The sequence below is a fragment of the Harpegnathos saltator genome, unplaced genomic scaffold, assembly GCF_003227715.2.
Source record: "Harpegnathos saltator strain DR-91 unplaced genomic scaffold, Hsal_v8.6 scaffold485, whole genome shotgun sequence".
NCBI lineage: Eukaryota > Metazoa > Arthropoda > Insecta > Hymenoptera > Formicidae > Harpegnathos > Harpegnathos saltator.
Genome location: NW_020230299.1, coordinates 275,539 through 297,328, shown reverse-complemented (window position 1 = coordinate 297,328; position 21,790 = coordinate 275,539). Strand labels below are relative to the sequence as shown.

Below are 21,790 nucleotides of genomic sequence, written 5' to 3'. Positions count from 1 at the left end.
GAGAAAGAGAGAGAGAGAGAGAGAGAGAGAGAGAGAGAGAATTGCTCTTACCTAACGCATCTTCCAAGTTCAAGTTAAACGTTGAAATAATCATTGAAAATTAACGTACTGGAACAGTCCAAAGAAATATCAGATATAATAATAAAGGCGTGTAATGTGAGGTGTTAAAATCTCTCAGGGTTCAATATCCCCGAGACACTTTTACGTAACCTTAAATTACTACTCCGTCGTCCACATGCAAACTCATTAAACGAGGCCTCGACCTCGACTTGGAGAATCGCTACTAGAGACAATTTTTTCAAACAGTGTATCTTTCATTCACTATATAACTATGAGCGGCTTTTGATAGAGTCGGAACAACGAGGTGACACAACGCTCACAGACACCTACACCATGGCGAGTTTGTTTGTTTGTGACTGTCCTCCGACAGATCGTAGCGGCGATTTCGGCTCTACGATTTTCGCAGGACCCCCCCGCCGGCGCGGGCGCTCTCACGAACGACTCGCCGAGCCATTCTGCCCAGGTTCCGCTACCGTACGGAAAGATTTACAAGCGGGCACGGCCGCGTTTATGGATCTCGGGCCCTCCGTAAAAATTTACACCGACTCCATCATGTGCTCCTTATGATCTTCCTCTTGGACAGTGGCGGCCATAAATATCCCATCGTTTCAAGCGAGTCTCTCACTTTCTAGGCCGCCGGTGATCATTTGGCGACAATGCCGCCCGCGTACCGCGAACAAAGCGAGCAAAGATCTCGCAGGATCGAGGAGCGATTGTCTCGGGGTGCTCTCGAATCCGTGCGCGGCGGCCGTCGCGGGCCCTCGCGACGCCCAGCGGTGGATCCTCCAGCGTGGTCCGTCCAACGCGTCTAGCCGCCGCCGAATCGTGCGGATTCATCCCTCTAAAGGGGTACGCGAGGGTCATCACGAGAGAGACGACGCAGCTCGTCGCAGAGTTGGCGCGTCCCAGATGAAATTGACACAGCGAGCAGCGATCGCTTCGGCCGCTTCGCACTATCGTCGTCTCTCTGCTGGCGTACACGTGTCGGTAGCGGTAATACACACGATATCCTCTCGTCGACGATATACGAAGAGACACGTACCGTGGGCGGCCCTGTGGCCAGAGCCGCCCATTGTACGGTATTCCTTTGCCAACCACGTGGCAGGGCGTAGCCAACAGTGGGCCCCCGTTAATACCATGAGTCCCAGAGAGACCCAGCGAAAGACCATCTCTCTCCACCCTTCGTCCCGCCAGCCCGGCTCGCGAGCCCCCCTCGATGTTCTCTCTCGAGGGAGAGACACGAGATAGCCGGTACCCCAGCTGACACGTTATTGCCTCAGTACCCCTCGCAACGAAAGCAACGCGTGCGATTCACCGATTCGTTTTCTTGTTTCTCGGTCAGGAACGTGTCCGAGAACGACGTCGCCCCCGTCATCGGCCACCGTCGTCGTGCCCCGCGCGCCAACGTGATTCGGACGCCGACGCGTGCTTTATCGACGGACCCCCCGACGGAACCAAGCCTCGCGCGTTTTAGGGCCTTTTTGTCTTCCGTGTGACCTTCCGTTCGCTCCGCCTGTTCATTCTTTCTCACCTTTTTCCGTCTTTTCTTTTCTCACGCGGACCATAGTCACTCGTATACGTCCACGTGGAACCCAAGTGTGCGGTCACTTCCATCCCTCGCGATCTGGATGCTAAACGAGGGTTCTATTCTGAGATAAGTGACCGTGAAGCGCACGAGTGGCAGTTACCGATCAGTGTGTGTCAAAGTAGCCGATCGTGTCAATCGGATAACGCACAGTGAGGATCGCGGTCAGGATGGATGTCAGCGGGATAAGGCCCATTTTTAGTGGATATCCGTTCCAAGGTTAGTCCTCGAGCCAGCGATCGGTCGAATCGAGTTTCCGAATCGCGAGCGCACATGATGATCAGAGCGAGAGCTCGACGCGATCACACTGTCTAATGCTCTCCCCCCTCCCCTCCGCGCTTGATCACCCGTACGAAGTGATTACGTCACTGCGGTTGTATTATTCGAAGGGGGATTGTCTCAAGGAGCAAGAGAAAAAAGGCACGCGTATCGAGCAGGTAAAAGTTGTGAAATGTCGCCGCGTAGATTATCGGGTCTTTCAAATCAATTAATTATGCCGTTGCGACAAACGGCGAAATTACAATCTCGAGTTGTCCGAGCGCGAGTTCGCGGGCGATGATTGTAACGCAACGCTCTAACGGGGATAGTTTCGCGATTTGCATTTCTTAATTGCGATTCTCTCAGATGCTATCTGAGCCTGAGTGCGTCCTGCACGACGCGCGTACGAGTGCGGTAATAACAGCGCGTGCGAAAGGGTGGCATTTGTGTCGAATTACGGCTGACAACATTAGTCGTCGCACTTGAAAATCCCATTACCGCGGTAAAATAATTTACGCAACGCCGCGCCGGTAACAATGCGGCCGCGCTTAATCGTCTCACGTCCGCGCTCTGTTATTAAGACGATAATTAAATTCAATCACGATCGTCATTAACACACATTCGATCGGTTACACCGTCGCGCGATTTTGATAAATCAATCCTGTCCAAAGCGCGCGAACACGCGCGACTCCGTCGTAAATTACATGGTAACGCGCGTTCGCCGGTTCGCCGCGGCACATATTAAACATTCCCCTTCGCCGCGTTTTAATTGATATCCATCTTTAAGCACGAAGCACGCTTCGAAATTGAGTAAGACAAATCTACATTCGATATTATCGCGCTCTGCATTGGACACGGATATTTATTACCAGGCGTGGCGTCATTTTTACTTAGATCCATCGTGGGGAATATTGGCGGTAACGTAGCTTGTATTGTGCGAACGATGCACGTGTATATATTCCATCGGTTAATTAACGGATAATTCGATAAGAGAAAAATAATGATAGTCTGATGACCGTCGCTCTCGCTACAGTTGAAAATTTTTGCGCCAATCGCTTATGATTCGACAGACAGACAGAAGGATATCAGCATCAATAGGTCTACAAATTATAGTAGAAAAATCTTGGAAAAAAGTGAATCACAAAATTCGGCTGTTGACTCAAGATAATCATACTGGCCATACGCGTTTCGTTCGTGATAATAATTCAAATATACATTTATTACGCGCGAGAAATAATGAAAAAAGATTCGCGTAGAGCCGTTCCTCTACGAAGCACAGATTTCTCTTCTTCTCGTTCTCGGAGGAACATTTCGCGATCTCCTCCACTTTGTTTCTCTCACAATAAATACACGAACGAAACGCGTTTGGGCCGAAACTTGACCCTCGGGCCAACGTGACCCGATCTTCCGCAATTCCGAAATTTACCGAGCACTCTTATCCATCTTCCATTCTCAATCGTCCAGGAAAATAAGCACGTCCCTTCGTTGGCGAGAGGCCAACGTAAAAATCACAATTACAACAAACATGGTAATTTAGTGCGCGGCACGCAACGGAGAACGCACGGCTGGTGCGCGTCCCGAGCGAAACAACGCGTGTCCCACCAAACGGGCCGGCTCGGGCATCGGCGTGACGAAAGCGACGATTATCGTCGTTAATACGCGCGCGTGGCCAAAAACTAGCCAGGCCGCGAACAAGATACCGGCCGATCGAAAATTACACGACGATCATTTCCCGACAATAAGATTTCCGCTGTTCCGCGCGCACCCGCGCCTGCATCCGCGTCCGCGTCCGCGCGCGCGCGCGCACGACCAGGCGATTATTATAATTATCCATCTCCGTTGTATGTACTCGGAGCATCCGTAATGCGTAAACATAGTAATTACGCGTGCGGCATCGCATGCACTTACCCGGGGTCTGATGATACGGGAGCTAATGTCACGTACGGAAGGGTGGCTAATTCGACTAACGATCCGACTTTATACTCGTTAGTGTTGGAAACGGCTCGTGCACGCCTCCTCGCGCGTATAACTTGCGCAATTTTACGGCTGTTAACCGCGTTTTTGGTATCCTCTTCGTGAGAGCGCACGCCGTTCTCTTATCTGATTTCATGTTTGCGTACCCCCAGTCCGATTCCAGCGTTAATTTCAAGCCTAATCACCACGACCTCTCGGTGGTCTACGGATCTTCCCCCGAACTCGTTTTTCCTGCTTCCCCTTTCCCCCCGCCCCGCGTTCACCCCGTGTCATCGCTCGTGTCTTTGCAACGATCGGCAAGGCGCGTTTATTTCTCCTACTTCCACGTCGGAAGGAGACAAGCTTTCTTTATTGTGAGATTTTTTTACTGCCGTTTGACATAGACGGTGTTAATAATTACGCTACTCTAATAATTATTCTGTAGAGAAATTGTGAAAGTTAACAATTGAGTTGCGACGTTAAGTCGGACTAAAGGATCGAATCGCTTCTGTTTGACACTCGCTCCGCACGATCGTCGCATTTTATCGACACTTGGGTCATTTCTTGCAGGACAAGGGCGAATGAATCAGCTAGGTGGGGTCTTTATCAACGGACGGCCTCTCCCTAATCATATTCGCCTGAAAATCGTAGAAATGGCCGCCGCAGGAGTGCGGCCGTGCGTGATCTCCAGGCAGCTCCGCGTTTCTCACGGCTGCGTTTCGAAAATCCTGAATCGATATCAGGAGACTGGGTCGATCCGACCAGGCGTGATAGGCGGTAGCAAGCCTCGAGTGGCCACACCGGAAGTCGAGGCGAGAATCGAGGAGTTGAAACGAGACAATCCGGGAATATTTTCTTGGGAGATCAGAGACAAGCTTATGAAGGTGAGTGCGCATCAGATATCGTCCGTCATAATTTTTATTACTCGAATGTATAAAGATGAGGAAATAAGGAACAACGTAAAATCTCTCGACTGATAAAACAACCGGGAACCGAATGAGAAGCATTAATGCTCGTAATAATCGTGAAAGGACATAGACATTAAGACAAAAAAGTGGCACCTCTTTTAATAAATTGAGAAAAATCTGGGAAGCGATCGAAGGTACCCAAAGGTCGTAAATAAACGTAAAAATTAAGCGGGCAGCAGGAAGGAGACGAAGAGCTGCGCAAAGCAGGTATAAGACGAAGATATCATCGAGCTGCATTTTCCAGACGCGATTCGTTGCTCGTTATTCCGATCACGCGGAGCATTTTTCTAGCCGCAAAAATTCCGCGAGCCATCGCTCGACCTCTCGATCGAAGCTGGACGTTTCTACGCGGTTACTCGTGTGTCTCTATCTCTCTCGAGGATCATACTCAATGGGGCTTTTTAATCTTGTGCACGAGGCATGCACGAGGCGAGCGGGGTACGTGAGCGCCCCGAGGCAACTCGCGTGTCCTTTAATACGTTACTGACCGCCGTCTACACCCACGCCTCATTGGCGTAACACCTCCGCGTCTCGATTTTCGAGTATGCAAATGGACTTTTCCGTGAACAATCTCTTCCGCGTGTGCTCCCCCCCTCCTTCTGACGTATCGACCGATGCCTCTTCCCGATAAAAGTGCCGTCGTAGTATGCGAAGAAGGTATTACCATAAGCAGAGAGAGGGTTAATTACCCAGGCTATGTTCCAAGCTGAGCCTACTTTGAGAATATATTTAATTACGAGTTAGTATCGCGCACATGATGTTGCGTAGGCGTTGGTGAATATTGAGGTTCTAAGAAAAATATCGGAATAAAAGACACTGCGTGTATATATGCGATGTCATCAGGGGTTATCGGTGAATCAAATCAGACGCATAACATCTCTCTCTCTCTCTCTCTCTCTCTCTCTCTCTCTCTCTCTCTCTCTCTCTCTCTCTCTCTATCTCTCGTGTCCAGAAAATTCTTTCAATTACACACCGCGAAACGAACATTCAAACGCGAGAACAGAAACTGAAGAGAACGTCGACAAATCGCCGGTGGATCGTCCGGTAATTTAAATCGGATATTTAACGCAGCTTGCGGGCTCCCTCCTATCTCAATCGGCGTAAATCCTAACCCACGTCCGAGTATGGCCTGTTTTTATTTGTGATCTCGCTGATCGCCGACGCGGTAGCACTCCTCTCGCGCTCTCTTTCTCTCTTTCTCTCTCGAAGCAACAAAAGTCAAGTATCGGATCTCAGAGCCTCGAGTATCTGTACGTGTCTCCGCGATAAGATCGACGGCGGTTCTCAAACCGAAACCGTGCGAAATTCCGACGAGGAGGGGAAGAGCGGGGTTTGCCCTCCTTGGATGCTGGAACGCCTCCCTTGCCGAGGGCGATCTCTTCGATAGAGAGATAAATCGTGTCCGAGAGAAACAACGTACGCATCGGCCGCGAGAGCGACAATAAGGAGAAAATGTATCGATCGGCGGGAACGCCGAAGTGCGTGGAAAGGAAAAACAAGAAAAACGCACGAGACATATGAATGCTGAAGAAGGAAGTAAATAAACCGCTGTGGTAAAAATATCGCGAAAGAGATGAAGGGTGGTGGCCACGAATGAATGGGAACCGCGCGAGGGAAGGGTGGGAAGGGGGATACGATAGGGGAAGAAATCGGACGAAGAAGAGTGCAGAAGAGAGAGAGAGAGAGAGAGAGAGAGAGAGAGAGAGAGAGAAGAAAAATGAACGAAAGAGAAGCGAGGAAAGTATCGCGAGTCGCTTGCGAGCACCGAAAGAAGCACCGTTCGGCGACCAAGAGACCAAGAGACGACGACGGCGAATTCGAGGGAGAGCGGAGAAGGAAGGACGAAAAATGGTTTCGAGAACACGTACGCCGCTGCAGTTGTGGAGGCAGGCCGGTCGTGCCCGGCATTAATACGGCATTTAATGTTGGAAGGAGGCGTTCCTGGGCCTGAGGCCCCCAGGGCGCCTCTCTCTTCGTCGCTCCCGGGGCTCGGCTGCCTCGTCGGACCTCGTCCCGTCTTTCTCTTCCTGTCATCGCCCCGGACCCGACGTCTCGGCCACCACCGACAGAAGGATCGTTATTGTTTCTGAGATCGGCGATCCGGGAGATAGCGATCGACACCGACGACCCCCTTTTCTTTTTCCTTTTTATTCCTCCATCTCCTATCTCTTTCCCCTTCCCACCCTTCCTCTCTCGCGTTCTCCCGCTCTCTCTCTCTCTCTCTCTCTCTCTCTCTCTCTCTCTCTCTCTCTCTCTCTCTCTCTCTCTCTCTCTCCCCCTCCCCCCTCCCCCTGTTTTCTTTCTCCTTCACCCCTGCCTCTTTTTCGCGCTTCTTCCTGCTCTTCCTCCTTTTAAATCTTCGGCAAAGGCAAAAGGCAGTTCTTTCACCTTGGCTCGCAGGATAATGCTCACTCGATCTTACCTCTCGCACTTTCTTTATTTATCTCGTTCTCTTTAGCGAATCGCCCGTTCGGCACGCACTCGATCGCACCGCCGATAACGCCGATCGATATCTGTATGTGCGTGCGTGCGTATATGCGGAGATTTTCGCGGATTGGCGAGAAGGTGCGGCGATGGACGCGAGATTTTCTTCGCATGTAATAACAATCTTTTTATATGAAAGATACAAGAGCATAAAGCTCGGTGGATCCTTCGTGTATAACCCGCTATGATTCTTTCCTCTTCCGTAACGGTCACACCGGAGCACATTACAAGAACGCGAACCTACCGCAATTAAGGAGGAATCAGGATAACGGATCGCACGATCATTGTTTACTGAAACGTGAATCCTCTCCTTAACCTGGGACGCTGGGTAATTAAAAACTGGCTAATGATCGCGCGGCTATTCATCCATTCATCGAGCTCTCGTACTTTTCCGAGACGTGTAAAATTATCTCTGCGTCTTAACAGAGACAAATGCCTCGACGATCAAACAATAATTCGGCTCTTATATTTCGTAACTGATTTTCTTTCCACTGACGCTTGGAAAACGCGTAATTTTGTGGACAAAGACGGCTTACGATGGCTTAAACGAAAAAGATGCGCACAAGTACGAGCGCACAAGTACGAGCGTGTTGACCCTTTGCGATGGTCGTAACTTAAGAATTTGTACTTTTACAAATATATCCAAGTTTTCGATGGCGAAAAGTCAAACGCATCAACGTCCATCCGAGGATGTACTTGCACTTTCAAGAAAAAGAAAAAAAAAATGAAAGAAAATTCACTAAACGATCCAACAGGTTGAAATGGAAAGTGATGGCCACTTTTGATACGTGAAGACACAACTAAACAAATTCCATTCCGTTTCGTTAATCAGCCGATTCAATTGACGAAGGCTCGAATCCTCATGTGCAATAATCGCGCGCTAAAACCCGACGACGCGATGATTCGCGTCACTTCGCCGCGGTAAGATTGGCCGGTCGATTGGCACGGTTATCTACGCTCTTCGTCTACGCGAAACGCCCGCGCCGGGCAGCCTGATTTCGCGAAGGTATTCTATCGTGGTGAAGGCGCGCGCGCGAGCGCGTAACGGTGCCCGGCACAAAGTGTAATAATACTGAATCTCAACGGCGCAAATGTGTATGCCGACGGGAAAATAATCGCGCCAAATTGTAGTGCAGTAGCCTGCAGTTACAAATGCCAGACGCGGGTCGACGGTGTGCACGTAACTCTACGATCGATCAATTCGCATTCGCCGTTTCTAAGAACGAAGAGGTGAAGCTCTCGATCGGCGGCTGGATACGAGACTGGTACGAGACTTCACGTGAAACTTAGCGATCTCCACTTGAGAAATTCCATTTGAGCTCCCAACGTTTAAAACAGCGCGACAATATAGTCGATCGTTTTAACGAGGCCCGTTCGCACGCAGGAAGGTTTCACGGATCCGCCAAGCGTCAGTTCCATCAGTAGACTTCTACGGGGTGGCCGGCCAGGGGATGACGGCAAGAAGGATTACACCATCGACGGCATCCTAGGCGGCGGTAAGTTCCCATTTTTCCCTAACGTATTTCCTCGGCATTTTGCGTTAACGTGCTATCTCCGGCCGTCCGCCGGAGCGAAGCGAACCTACGAACCCGCGCGAGAAGAAAGCCGCGCGAGAAACTCATCGGACAGTCCAAGGGTTAATTACCCCTTTTAGGCTGTCAGCGGTGAAAAAGAAGTGCGCACGGGGCCCGATAGCAAAGTACATCGCCGCGCTTCGGCCGGCGCGCGATATCGCGCGCGAGAAATATGGAACGCAGGAGAGGCGAGGAAGAAAAAGTCGCGAGATCCCCATCGTCTCGAAGGGCATCAAGAGCTTTTAACCTCCCCCGGGCCTATAGACCGAGTTTGACGTACGCGGGCGTGTATACGAGGGCCTTAAGCGCCTCCGTTCGCCTTCGCGGTTAGGCCGAGTTAGGCCGAATGAGTCGGGACCGGAGCAGCCGGCGGGATTTAATCTCCGGTGGGCGTGAGCGGGATTAGCCAGCTTGCCCACACGTCCGACAAACGGATTACAGAAGTGTCAATATCTTACGGGGTGCGTATATTACCCCCCTTCCTTCGCCCTTCGTCGCACGTCGTCTTCCTCCTTTCGAGACTTCCGAGACGGCTGCGCGCTTCGCGCGCGACATTGAAACGAGGAGGATTCGAACTGCTTTCTAATCGAACGTCGCGTTTCGTTCTAGCCGCAACTTCATATTCGTTAATCCGCGTTATGTATGTATAATCTGCTTCAACCATAATTTCATCGCTCGATAATTCTCATCAATGGAATTGAATAGCTTCGCGACTGTGGCAGGATTTTGCTCGTTCACCGACTACCGATTAACATTCATTTCTGCATCCAATGAATTATGTTGTCCCGACGACACGGAGGACTAATTATACGAGGGATCACGTAAATCACGTTCTTCTTTTCGAGCCGCGCGATTCCGATTACGAGTATCTGCCATTGATCCGATCTGGATTCCCGGCCGTCTCTTTGACGAAATAACTCGATTCCCAAGCCGGGCTTTATTCGTGGACGCGCACGACGTCAAGCCAGTCGTTACGAGCGCGAAGCGAGAATCTGTTTTCGTGATTGATACAGGTAGACACGGAGGAATTAGCGGTACAGGTGTCCCAAAGTCTTAAAAAGTCAGACCGGCGAGGATGCTGCCGGGGTCGAGAAAAGATCCTTCGATCGTGGATCGTCGAGAATGTGAGGAAAGAAGTCGAGGGCCAAGAGGCAAGAGCGGGCCTCAAGGCCCAAGGGCCCCGCGAGGGTCCCGCGGAGATCAAACGGGCCGCCTGCCACACGTCGACAGTGGTGCTCAGTTGCGGTCCCGCCGTCTCTCGAACGATCGTCTAATTAATCTAATCGAGCCGACCGCTTTTACGATCGAACGCACGTCGCGCGTTACATTTGGCCGCGAACGTTCAGCGAACAATCGAGACGCGAGTTCCGATGGAAATGCGCCGGGTACTTGGCGACTGGAGTATGGCAAACGAGGGAGACGGCAATAAAAAGAAGGGACGAAGAAGGAAAGAAATTGGGCGGTCGTAAATTACCAGAAGCATTCGATAAATTTCAAAAAACGGTGATTAAGCCGCCTCGGGACAGGCGCAAATTTTGCCGATAAGAAGGCGCCTCCGAGGACACGTTGTGCGCATCGGGCTCGCGACGACGACGAAACCGTCAATTACAGATGCATATCGCGTTCGGCACGGTTAATTATGCAGAATTCGTGATATGTAATTGCCGCACGCGCTTCGTACGATACATACAATTTTTTCCGAAAATTGCGACGATAGAAATCTCGTCGTCGCGCGCGGCTCACCGACGTCCTTGCGCGCGGGCTCGCGCAAAAATGAATAATTATTTAACGAGCGGGTAGACATTCGATCTCATTCGCACTGCCGTTTATTCGTCATTAACTGCTTTCGCGGCCAGTAAAATTGATTAATGCCGATCGGCCGAATTAAAGCATCGGCAATGTAATTTGTACGCGTTGCTGCGGCGCGTCGCTTGCGTCGCGAATTTCGAGACAAAGAGGCGTCCTCTCTCCTCCGCGCACGCCGCCGCGCCATAGAAATAAATATAAACGCCGAAACGTACGGGGCTTTACGACTTCCTGCCATTACAATCCAACGGGCGAGAAAAAAAAACACGTAAGTTGCTATTAAAATATCGCTAGTGTCGCTCATGGAGAAGAGATAATTCCCCCCCCTGTGAAAGCTCATTAACTAAAAACTCATTAGATTTATTTAGAGGTGCATTAAGCTGTGAAACGCCAACGTATCCCTTTCTTTCTCCTCCTCCTCCTCTCTCTCCCTTTCTCTCCCTCTCTCTTTCTCTCTCTCTCTCTCTCTCTCTCTCTCTCTCTCTCTCTCTCTCTCTCTCCCTCTCTCCCTCTCTCTCTCTTTCCATCAGACGCGCCTAATGATTATTAACTAGTTACCTTTATCACGCTGTTAATCCTGACTGGAGTGAAAATTTATGAAACATCAAACGACACGCTCCGTTCCGATTTCGCTAAAAGGGCGATCGCCGAGGGCTCAAAATCCGGTGGCCGATCGAAGGGTGTTCGCGACGACGCGAGGCGACGGCGTACCCGCCGCGCCGTGTGCGAATCCGATTTACCGCGTCTCGCTTTCCGCCAGCGGATAACGGAGTTGCTGTTCGCGGTCGGCGCCGCGTGCGGTTGAATAACTTACGGACGAATAAGTCCGTACTCGCGCGCGCGCAATAGGAAGCGAAGGCAATCGTGATAGGGAGCACCTCTGGACGGATATACTCGTACTATGGTGGAGGTGTCGGTTGGGTATAGGTGTCGGCAGGCGAGCGGGAATGACACGTAGCCTGTGGCTTTCTTATTCCTTCTTATTCCGTTCCTTTGGCTTCGGCCGCCGACGAGGGATTAGCCTAATGGGTCCTGCCCACCCCACGCCGCCCCACCTCTGCCCCCTCGCTGCACCACCACATGTGTATAATATGTATATTCGTCCTGATCATTCTCTCTCTCTCTCTCTCTCTATCTTTCTCTCTTTCTCTCTCTCTCTCTCTCCCTCTCTCTCTCTCTCTTTCTTTCTTTCTCTCTTCCTTCTCGCACCATATCTCTCAGATCGTCTTTCCGACACGATCGGACCGAAAGAGAGAGAGAGAGAGAGAGAGAGAGAGATAGAGAGAGAGAGGGAGAGAGAGAGAGAGAGAGAGAGAGGGAGAGAATATCCGCGCGATGAACAACGCCGCTAAGTGATTCACAATCAGGTTTATTGATTGTATCGACGATCGACGATCGTTCTCATCGGGAATGCATCGCCGCCGACGCTCTCGGGATACTGTTTTTAATATTTAAGCACAGCTCGACACACCGCACGATCATCCCTTTTCTTGCGCGCTGCCGATTCGCTTGCATGATTCGCAATCAAATTTGCAGATTGCATCGCCGACCGACGTCCACCATTGTTCGGCCGTCGCGAGTTTCTCAGTGCGTTATTATCGAGCTGTACGCGCGATAGAGTCAACCATCTCTCGCGGCTGCGATAGTCCCGAAATGGCATTCTCGATACGCTAAAAACGCTCATTTGCGCACAGCGGAAATGAGCTATTTCGCTTTACCGCGTGTCGGAATGGGAAATCGATTATTTCGGTAAAGTGTCGGCCGAAGCAACGCGTTGGGAGATCCATTTCGCACAGCCGAGGGTCGCAACTCGCGAAAGTTTCCTCGAGGAAGGTTTTCCTCCACAAGAATAAAAAATCATCATTTCTTTAAATTATTTATAGCTTCCTCATTCTATCGGCGTTATATCGCACGTATTACACTGTTGCTCCCCGTAACCAGTTTGTAATCCTTATCTCCGGAGATGTCGCGCAAGATCGCGGTCGGGAGAGTCGACGTATCAACGCGATGAAAAATGCGAAAGAAGTCGGGTGATTGCACGGACGAGAAAAAGGACGCGCGACCAAAGGCACGGGAAGGGGGGCTGTCGGGGTTGATATCAAAGCGTGTATCTAATGCGCTGTACGAATCGAGTTGCAAGCCGCGAGAAGCCGCGAAGGCGATCCTTGTCATGCGCGAACGTATAATCCTCCGAGAGCGATACGTAGCCGTATCGCACGACGTGTGTCTTTGCAGACACAGCTTTACTCTGGATTGTATACCGAGAAAGATACCGTATAGTGTCTCGTCGCGCGTACGAAAGCGAGTGTGCGTGGAAAAGCGCAAATGTGCGAAGGTGCACGCGGACAAAAATTCATGCGCGTGAACGTTTAACATCGAGATCCGGATTATCCGGATAATCCGCGCCGGACTCGAGGAATTGGGTGATAATTATTTCGGATAATTCGGATTGTTAACTCTCAATAACGCTGTATAACTTTGAAATCACGTACTGATACATCGATGTTCTTAACTTAAGTTATATACGCGTATACAAATGTTGTATCTCATTTTGTAATCCAAAGTTACAAACCGTTCTTTTCTTAGAATAAAATTTTTGAAAATTGTAGATTAATTGTTAATTAATGTTTATATCTGGAGGTCAACATTTGCTGGTTTTATATCACATTTTTTCACAATTTCTTTTATATTCACGAAAAAATTGGGTTATAGAAGATTAAATCTCGTCCAGGAATTGTTCGTGCGAATATTCGTGGAAAATAAATGCGATTTACGTATACGCGCGCGCCATTAACAGCGTTGAAGCTGTGTCGCATTTGATGTCACTTCGAATGGCATCCAGTTCCTTCGGCATCCTTCGGCTTGCTCTATCGCGACGTGAGAAATGAATTCCAGTGCTTCTGAAACAGGCTCGCGAATTGTACGTAAGCGCGACGTCTTCCTTCGACTTTGCTCTCTTAACACGATCATCGATCACGTGATTGCAAGCGAGTAATTGCACGCGATTGCGGCGAGAAGTGAAGTGCACGAGGTATGCGAGATACGAAGTAGCATTCCCAAAGAATGCAACCGTCGTCAAATTTCTACAAAGCTATCAATACGAAACGAGAAGCCGTGGCACATTCGTCTTCTCCCGAGAGACCACCAGCAATGCAACACGGGACTGATGGGCGGATTCTCGTTTCATCTGGAAGCATTAAGTATTTCGATTCTAGCGGTCAGATCAATGGACAGGTCGAAATTGACCATGACGCTGTCAATGTTCACTCGAGACTTGTGAAAAATAGAAAGAAAAGCAACCATTTCCATTTCTGCGATCGTAAAAAAAGCACTGTCTAACTGTCAACATTTTTTACCTTAATATATATATATATATCCAATTGCAAAAATCATTATTTCAAATTTAACGATCGAATCGGAGAACGTGTCGAAAGTATCCATTCACTCGAAACAACGGGCAAGAGACGAAAAAGTTCTGATGGGCAGGATTGCGGAAAAGAACCATCCATTTACATGTCGTAAGAAGAGGCATGATAAAAACATTTGACACACATCTAACGGTAAAACGCGCGAAGAACGTTGCGCGAAAGAGGCCTGAGCGAGAGAATACCATGCGAAACTTATTGAATACGTAATAATTGTGAAACTCATAATCGAGACGAGCGATTGTTTGCGAGGATGAGGTCGGGAGTCTGGCAAATGAGAGAAAAGCCTGCAGCGTCATCGTATAACTTCTTACACGGACCACCAACGACGCGGTCGAGATCGTGTCTGGGGAGTACCTAAGACGGCCTAATTGTAGCGGTTAGCCGTCGATCTCTCGATGTACCGGCACAAGTTGTCGTCGAGATCGAGCGGCAACCCCTGGACTACCGGTCTCTCATCCCTCTCTCGTTCCTTGCGTACTACGCGCACGCATACATGGGCGTTGACAGGAAGACAGACCGTGCTCTCGGATGTCAACCGCTTCGAGGCTCATTGTTGGCGGTTTGAGGACATTTGTTACCATTTAGGGGGACCTCACACAGAGGCACACTGGAGGACCCCCATGAGCGGCGGAGTGGGAAGGTTGGACCGAGAGAGAACCCGGCTAGATTTATAACCTACGAAGGTGCGGCATCTTTTCCACCATTCAGCGAGCGATTCGACACGCGGAAAGTAAAAGGGACGAGCAGGAAAGCGACGATCCACATGCGACAACGGATGTTGTATCGCGACCGGCAACTGTCGCGCGCGATTCTCACTCGCAGGCGAGGAGACAGGGCTCCACCCCGGCCCGGAAGGATATCGTATGTGTATTGTGCCTCCGAATATGCTCTCGCGAGGAATACCGCCTCTCCCATTGAACACCAGACTTTGGTAGTACGACTTTGGTAGAGTCGCTTTCATTTCGATCGGATCGGAAGATGGAGGGAGGATTAGAGGATTGAACGATGGTGATCGATGGTGATTGAGGAAGTAAACTCACGACGCTCGGGAATTACCCGCAATCGGTTGTATCGTGAGACGTGTGTGACTTTCCGAAACGTCTGAGGAGTCAAGAGACTCGGCTCGAAAAAAAAGAAACAAAAAAAGGGAAATCCTCGATACACCTCGATCGCAACGGCCCGAGTAAATTTTATCGATTTTACGATGACCCCTCGGCGACCAATGTGTTAATCGTACATTGTATATATGAAACGACATTACGGAGAGCCGCGTATATGGCCGACGACGAAGGCGACAGGACGCGTGTACGCGCGCGTACGAACGCACTCAGCGGGGATGCTGACCGGCACATTTCTGGATGACGTTGCTACGAATGAGATATTTGCTCTCGACACCGCGGGGCCACCCCTTCTCTCCCTCCCTCCCCCACTGTAATTGATTACACGCGTCTTTTCACGCGATCTATTCAGAGCCCGATCGACCGCTTTTCATCGTCGAGAGGCCGATATTGATTGTGCCTATCAACGAGGCACAACCTCGAGGCCTCGAGGCGCGCGCGCGCGCGCGCACATACGCTCGTGCACGTCCCGACGACAAGATCACTTGGAAGTGAAGCGAATAACTCACCGCTACAACATTTGTCGTTTGTCGATGTGACGACGGCTTCCGTCGGAGCCGTGCCAGGGTCACCATGAACATGAATACGAACGAGGAATCGAGAGCCGCGATCAAGCGGAAGAGAAGATGATTTCATTATACTAATATCAACTAACAGGCAACATCGGGTTGCTCCTCTCTCTGTCTCTCTCTCTCTCTCTCTCTCTCTCCCTCTCTCTCTCTCTCCCTCTCTCTCTCTCTCCCTCTCTCCCTCTCTCTCTCTCTCTCTCTCTCTCTCTCTCTCTCTCTCTCTCTCTCTCTCTCTCTCTCTCTCTCTCTCCCTCTCTCTCTCTCTCTCTCTCTCTTTAGTAAAGTGAACCAAAGTGTTCACGATGGAAAAACGAGTCAAAAGGAAGAAAACGAAATTAAGAAATGTATCAAGATATCACGCTAAGTACGCGGGATTACTTCGTCAGAGGCGACTTCGTACTCTTGTGACAGGAGAAAAGAGGAGGAGGAGGAGGAGGAGGAAAAGGAAAAGGAGGAGAAGAAGAAATCCACCGAATCGGATCTTCGTGTTCGTGAGAAACTCGATAGTCACAGCGAATCAGTCGCGCAAGAGGGCACAGGAATAAGCCAGAGCTTGAACGAGAACCGCGGGATCTCACTCTCTCTTACTCTCACTCATACACTCTCTCTCTCTCTCTCTCTCTCTCTCTCTCTCTCTCTGTTCTGTTCCTCTCCGAGGGGAAGAGGAGAGTATCTCGAGCGAAAAGTTTCACGGAGCGTTCCGATACGCACGGCTTAATTACACTCCCTCGGTATAATTGACATTTCCAGGCGCCGACGCGCTAACAGGGCGACCGCGCGCGATAAAACAATGGCGTGGCCAGGCCGATAATCTATAAAGCGTTTCATCGAGTGCCCGCCTCCCTGTCCCGGCGCGGTGAGCACGTTCGTTCTCTCATTACAAGTCCAACATATGGGCGCCTAAACGATCACACGCACACGCGCTCACGCATGTACGCACGTACGGCACGCACACGCCCGACGCCTTTCTGCCTCCCGCTCTCTCGGCTAGTCTTTTTTCCCTTTCTTCCGGCCGTGGGTGCTGGACGAGGAGGGTCGAACGAGGATACTGGGAATCGAAAGAAGACGGGAAGAGCCCTCTGAGAGGACCGCCGATGTCAGAGGCCGCGCGAAGGAATGCTGACTCGCCGAACGCCGCCGCCGCCCTGCCTTTCGAACGTCCCCGCGGCGGCGGCGGCGGCGGCCGCGCGAGAAACACACCTGGCCGCCGCACTCTCTGTATGCCACCCCCGCTCCTCGGGGAAAAAAGACCGGCCGAACGAGCCAATAACGATAATTGATAATTAGTCGCATTGATGTCTTCGGCGAATACAGACGCGTCGGAAGGAGATACTCCAACGTGAAGCCCAAGGAGAAGCGCGAAATATACCCGCGAGAGGCGGGTCCACGAGGGTAAAGAACACGTCGCGTTGATGAGACATGTCGACGAGCCACCGTCACCGCGATAATGAGAGCTCGCATGCAAACGCAGAGTTCCGTACTTGTCGGCGACTTGAAATTCTTCCGGCGCGCCGTTGGACCGGCGGTGGACCTTCTTTGGCGGCGTCTTTGGCGGCTGGCCCGCGTTTCTCGTATGACAAACGGAAGAATGGGAGAATGGCCCGGAGACAAGTTGCATCTACGGTATAAGGTGGCGGAACCCAGGTTTAAATTCCTGTCACCATGCGGTTGTGTATAGGCGGCGGCGAGAGGCAGAGCATAGCGCAGTCGATGGTAAACGTCGAAAAATACCCATCGATATTTCACAACACACCTGAACACGCACAATGACTGCGTGAAGTGCGCGGGAGTGAGCACTCCGCCGTCGTCTCCTGCGGTACGATCACTACCGCCGTTGCTGCGATCGATATCTAAGACACAGGCCGATCTTATATATTCAAGATCTTGAGCTCATCTTCGGCTGCGCTGTAGTTGATCAAACGATCCAGCGTCCAGCGTCCGAAAAAGTGAACTTGGACGATATTAAATGTATGATCTAGCTGTATAAATTCCGTTCCAGAGTAGATTTTGTTTGTGTTTGTAAGTACTCACTTTCTCCTTCCCTCCCTCTCTCTCTTTCTCTCTATTTATAAAAACAGTAAATTCTGCCACTTTTTGATTCCACGATTCCACCGCGCGCGATCAATCGGTCGACCTGTACAGTGCGAAGGAATTAGTTTGAAAAATAGAGCGAGAAACCTTTGTTCATTGATAACGTCGTGTAAGATTAATGAACCTGCGTAAACTGCTGCATTTTTTATCTATTCTTTTAAATACATGGCGCTCTCTCGGTTTGAGGGAACAGTAGGCGGTGCACTCGCCTCCGTACGCACAGAAGACACGTTTTGACAAATGTAACGTCGTACAATCGTATTATGGGCTCAAAGGACAACCGCTGGGAACTTTCGTATTCGTTCGAAAGCCACAAAACCCGCTGTTAGTTTCGGGCCCTGCCTGGAAACGTGAAAACCGCACGAAAAGAGAGAACTGTCGTCGTCCGACGGGCAGAGATTTATCCAACAGGTTGTACTGTACGCGAAAAAAACAGCAGGTTCATTGGAAAGATTTCCGACCGATTTCGCTCTGGGCGATCATTTCCATTTCTCTCCGGCTTCATTCAAAGACTCTGCAATCGTATTCCACGTCGTGTTCTTCTACAAACTAATATCGAAACGGAACCTATCAAGTTGAGCACTCGACCTGTTTGCGTTACTCAACCGATCTCTTTAAGAGAATTCGCAACCGCGCGCACTTGGCGGAGTTCGGCCTATTAAATAAATTCCGGGTTTTATTCCGTAATAGCTCGCGGGTCTGACCGTTTCTCCCGCTCGACACTCCCGAGAGGTACCTATCCCTCGATCGAGTTCTCGATCCTCTCGATCGAACGTTACTTACATAATAGCGGCCCGTGAAAACGCGCGTCGCGAGCGAAAAATCGGCCGCAGCAACTGCCGGGTCGACGTAAAAAACGGAATTACTGTCGTCGATGTTTAATTCCACATCGCGAAATCGACGATAGCGCGCTGGCACAGGTAGGCAAATAAAAGAGCGAGCTAATCCCCGTTTGTTATGCCGGGATGGATCGTCGGACGTCACAACAAGCCACTCGTACTCGTCTCTCTGCGCGCCGTCGTCTCGGAGATGCGTTCGACCGACGTTAAAACCGAGCACGAGATTAAATTCCATTTTCGAGCAGATCCGGAGCCTCCTCTGAAGAAGTAGAGGCATAGTCGGGGAAGAATGGCTGAAAAAGCACGACGAGGCTCGACTTCGATCGGGACAATGGCGTTCCGCGCGAGAACGCTCGAGCGAACGATAATAGCCAAATGTGGGACAATGAGGGAGAGAGTCGACTTAGGGGCAAATATTTAGCCCGATCGGTCTCTATTACTGTTTGGCTTCCCTTTACCATGCGCATGCAGTTCTCTTCTCTTGTCGGAAGAAAAACGAACGCACGAGCTTTTCTCATTTTCTCGGTCAAGTAAATATCAATGACGAGGAAGGGCTCGAAGGAAGGGCGAAATGTTTTCGGTAACAAGTGCTGAATGCGAGAATATAAAGAGACTCGCAAGATCCTTCCGAGAGGACTTAACGTCGAGTCTCGAACGGTCGATCGGCGATCAAACGGGATCTTCTGGGAAATAATCTCCGAAGAGATAGACATTAAGCTTAATGAGATAAAAAAGACGTGTGAAGGGACGGAAAGGTGCAGCGAGAAGTGAAAATTAATTTCCCAGGGAAGAGATCGATACATCGATACACATCGTTCGAGTTTGCGAACCGATCGTTCGTGAAAAACACGTCCCGACTTTGCACGTCGTCGCCGACCGAGTCATTCAAGTTGTTTAGTTCACAACAACATCTTGTTTACGCGCGGGCCAGAAAACAGTGATCGGTGATGTAAGCGAAATTCTGCTCGTTCGTCAAAGACACCGATTCGTCACAAGTCCGCGAGCTCTCGCGAGAAATCTGCATCCAAATTGAACCAACTCAATACAATATATTGTAATGTTAACATAACGTGTTAAAAAAAAGGCATCCGTCAATTGCGCGCTTGATTCTGAACTATATGCTTGATTCAATTCCACAAATACTTCATGCTAATGCGTTATTCAACGAGATAAATCGGCACTGATTGATATCTCTTGCGCACACCTCGGTTCCAATTCAGCGAGAAAGATTTTCGACTTGGTATGATCTTAGTTGAAAGTCGGCATGGGAAGTAGCACCGATCGGCCGAAAATGTCTCGTTCATAAGAGCGATTAAACCGCAGGTCGCTGCGGTGATGACTCTGACACGGAAAGCGAGCCGGGTATACCGTTGAAGCGAAAGCAACGCAGAAGCAGAACCACCTTCTCCGGCGAACAGCTCGAGCAGCTAGAAGCTGCGTTCCATCGAGCTCAATACCCGGACGTTTACGCGAGAGAAGAATTGGCCCAGAGGACCGGACTGACCGAGGCGAGAATTCAAGTGAGTTTAATAGCGTGGGCATTAGCGTAACATATCGGCATCGGTTGCATCACGACGGTACTCCTTCATAATCGATGGGAAACAGGTTAGGGGATTAGGGGACATTTCTACCTAGGACAAGGTTTATAACACGTCTACATCCAAAATCGGAAGATTTGTGTAATTAATTTGCTCTTGATTCTCTCAATTCTCGAAAGATCAATTTTCCTGTCGGATACCGAAGGCGTGCCGAAGCTCATCGAAGCTCGAGACAGTGTTGCACGTACAGCAACGCATGCTCGAGGGAACTCGAGGAAAGACAGATGTGAGCACAACAACAATCGGGATTTTCACGATTCTGCGCGATTCTCGCGTCTCGCGTCTCGCGGAGCTGCTCCGCCATATATACGATATAAAACGCGCACCGTTTCAGGTGTGGTTCAGTAATCGCAGGGCGCGCCTCCGCAAACACACCGGTAGCATAACTCACTCGCCGATAAGTAACCTGCCACTGACAACTTGCCAATACACGGCGGCCAGTCACCAAGAGCTCGTGCAGATACCGCAAGTGCCGCAGATGCCCGGCGGAATAGCGCAGGTACCCACGACCTTGCACCAGACACCCAGCGGCATGCACCAAGTATCCGGTACCGTCGTCCAGATGGGCCAAGTGCCCACCACGATGAGCAGCGCCCTTCAGGGATCCGCGGTTACCATCTCCGGACATCTCGGCTCGCTTCCGGCGCACACGACCACGATGCAACTCACGCAAATGCCGACGATGCAACCACCCGCCGCGCACGGCACTCCACCCACGTCGCTCTCGCACAACAGCGGTGGGTACCGGTTACATTCTTCGTCTATCGATCGAAGTGCAACCTCGAATTGCTCTCGTGTCTCTTTATGTCAAATGCATCTCAATGACGCTAGACCGGACTGCACGGAGTTTTCGTATCCGAATGTGAGGTCTTGGTATTTTTTAGCACTTTTGCTCTCAGTAAGTATCGTCGATTCTTATTTTCAGGTAACACCGATTGGTCAAGAGCGCAGCTCGGTTGGGGGCATCAGTTTAATCATTTTCAAAGCGGCGATTATGGATCGAGTCACGCGGCTCATCAACACGGCTCGCACGCGAGTCAAAATACTCCGTCCTCGAGTACCTCGAATACCGCGACAACACCGGACTGGTACGACCAAGGCTACGATTACACCTCGCATCCGCAGCTTAATTATGCTCGCACCATGAGTGGAATATTTTAGCCGATCAATTATTGTACAAAAGTACAAAAGTTGTGTTACGAAACACGAGCCAGAGAAAAAATAGCTATTTATATATACGTATGCATATGCATATACGTGTATCTCAATTTTATAATATATATTATGTCGTCTCGCTATATTAAATAAATAAATATTTTTATTTAATTTCCAAATTTGTAACGCGCGTCCTTGTCAAATCTTAGACTTGTTCCTAGTAATAAATTCAAGATGGACACGACGCGCACACAAACTTGAAAATGAAATCAAACATTTCTCTATACCTCGGAAGCCTAAAGTA

General features: G+C 50.1%; 1 protein-coding gene across 1 annotated transcript; it reads left to right on the top strand.

Moving 5' to 3' along the window:
* The first annotated feature begins 1,815 nt into the window (after positions 1 to 1,815).
* Positions 1,816 to 21,541, top strand: LOC105192286 (protein gooseberry-neuro). The gene is made up of 6 exons (XM_011156317.2): positions 1,816 to 1,864; positions 4,427 to 4,740; positions 8,693 to 8,804; positions 20,057 to 20,253; positions 20,666 to 21,068; positions 21,257 to 21,541. Exons 1-6 carry the CDS (start codon positions 1,816 to 1,818, stop codon positions 21,490 to 21,492), a joined length of 1,311 nt encoding a protein of 436 aa, XP_011154619.1. The 3' UTR covers positions 21,493 to 21,541.
* The last annotated feature ends 249 nt before the right edge of the window (positions 21,542 to 21,790 follow it).

Coding starts and splice junctions, on each gene's coding strand:
- LOC105192286 (XM_011156317.2), top strand. CDS start 1,816: ATGGATGTCAGCGGGATAAGGCCCATTTTTAGTGGATATCCGTTCCAA. Junction 20,254..20,665: donor TGACCGAGGCGAGAATTCAA/GTGAGTTTAATA, acceptor GCACCGTTTCAG/GTGTGGTTCAGTAATCGCAG. Junction 21,069..21,256: donor GTCGCTCTCGCACAACAGCG/GTGGGTACCGGT, acceptor TCTTATTTTCAG/GTAACACCGATTGGTCAAGA.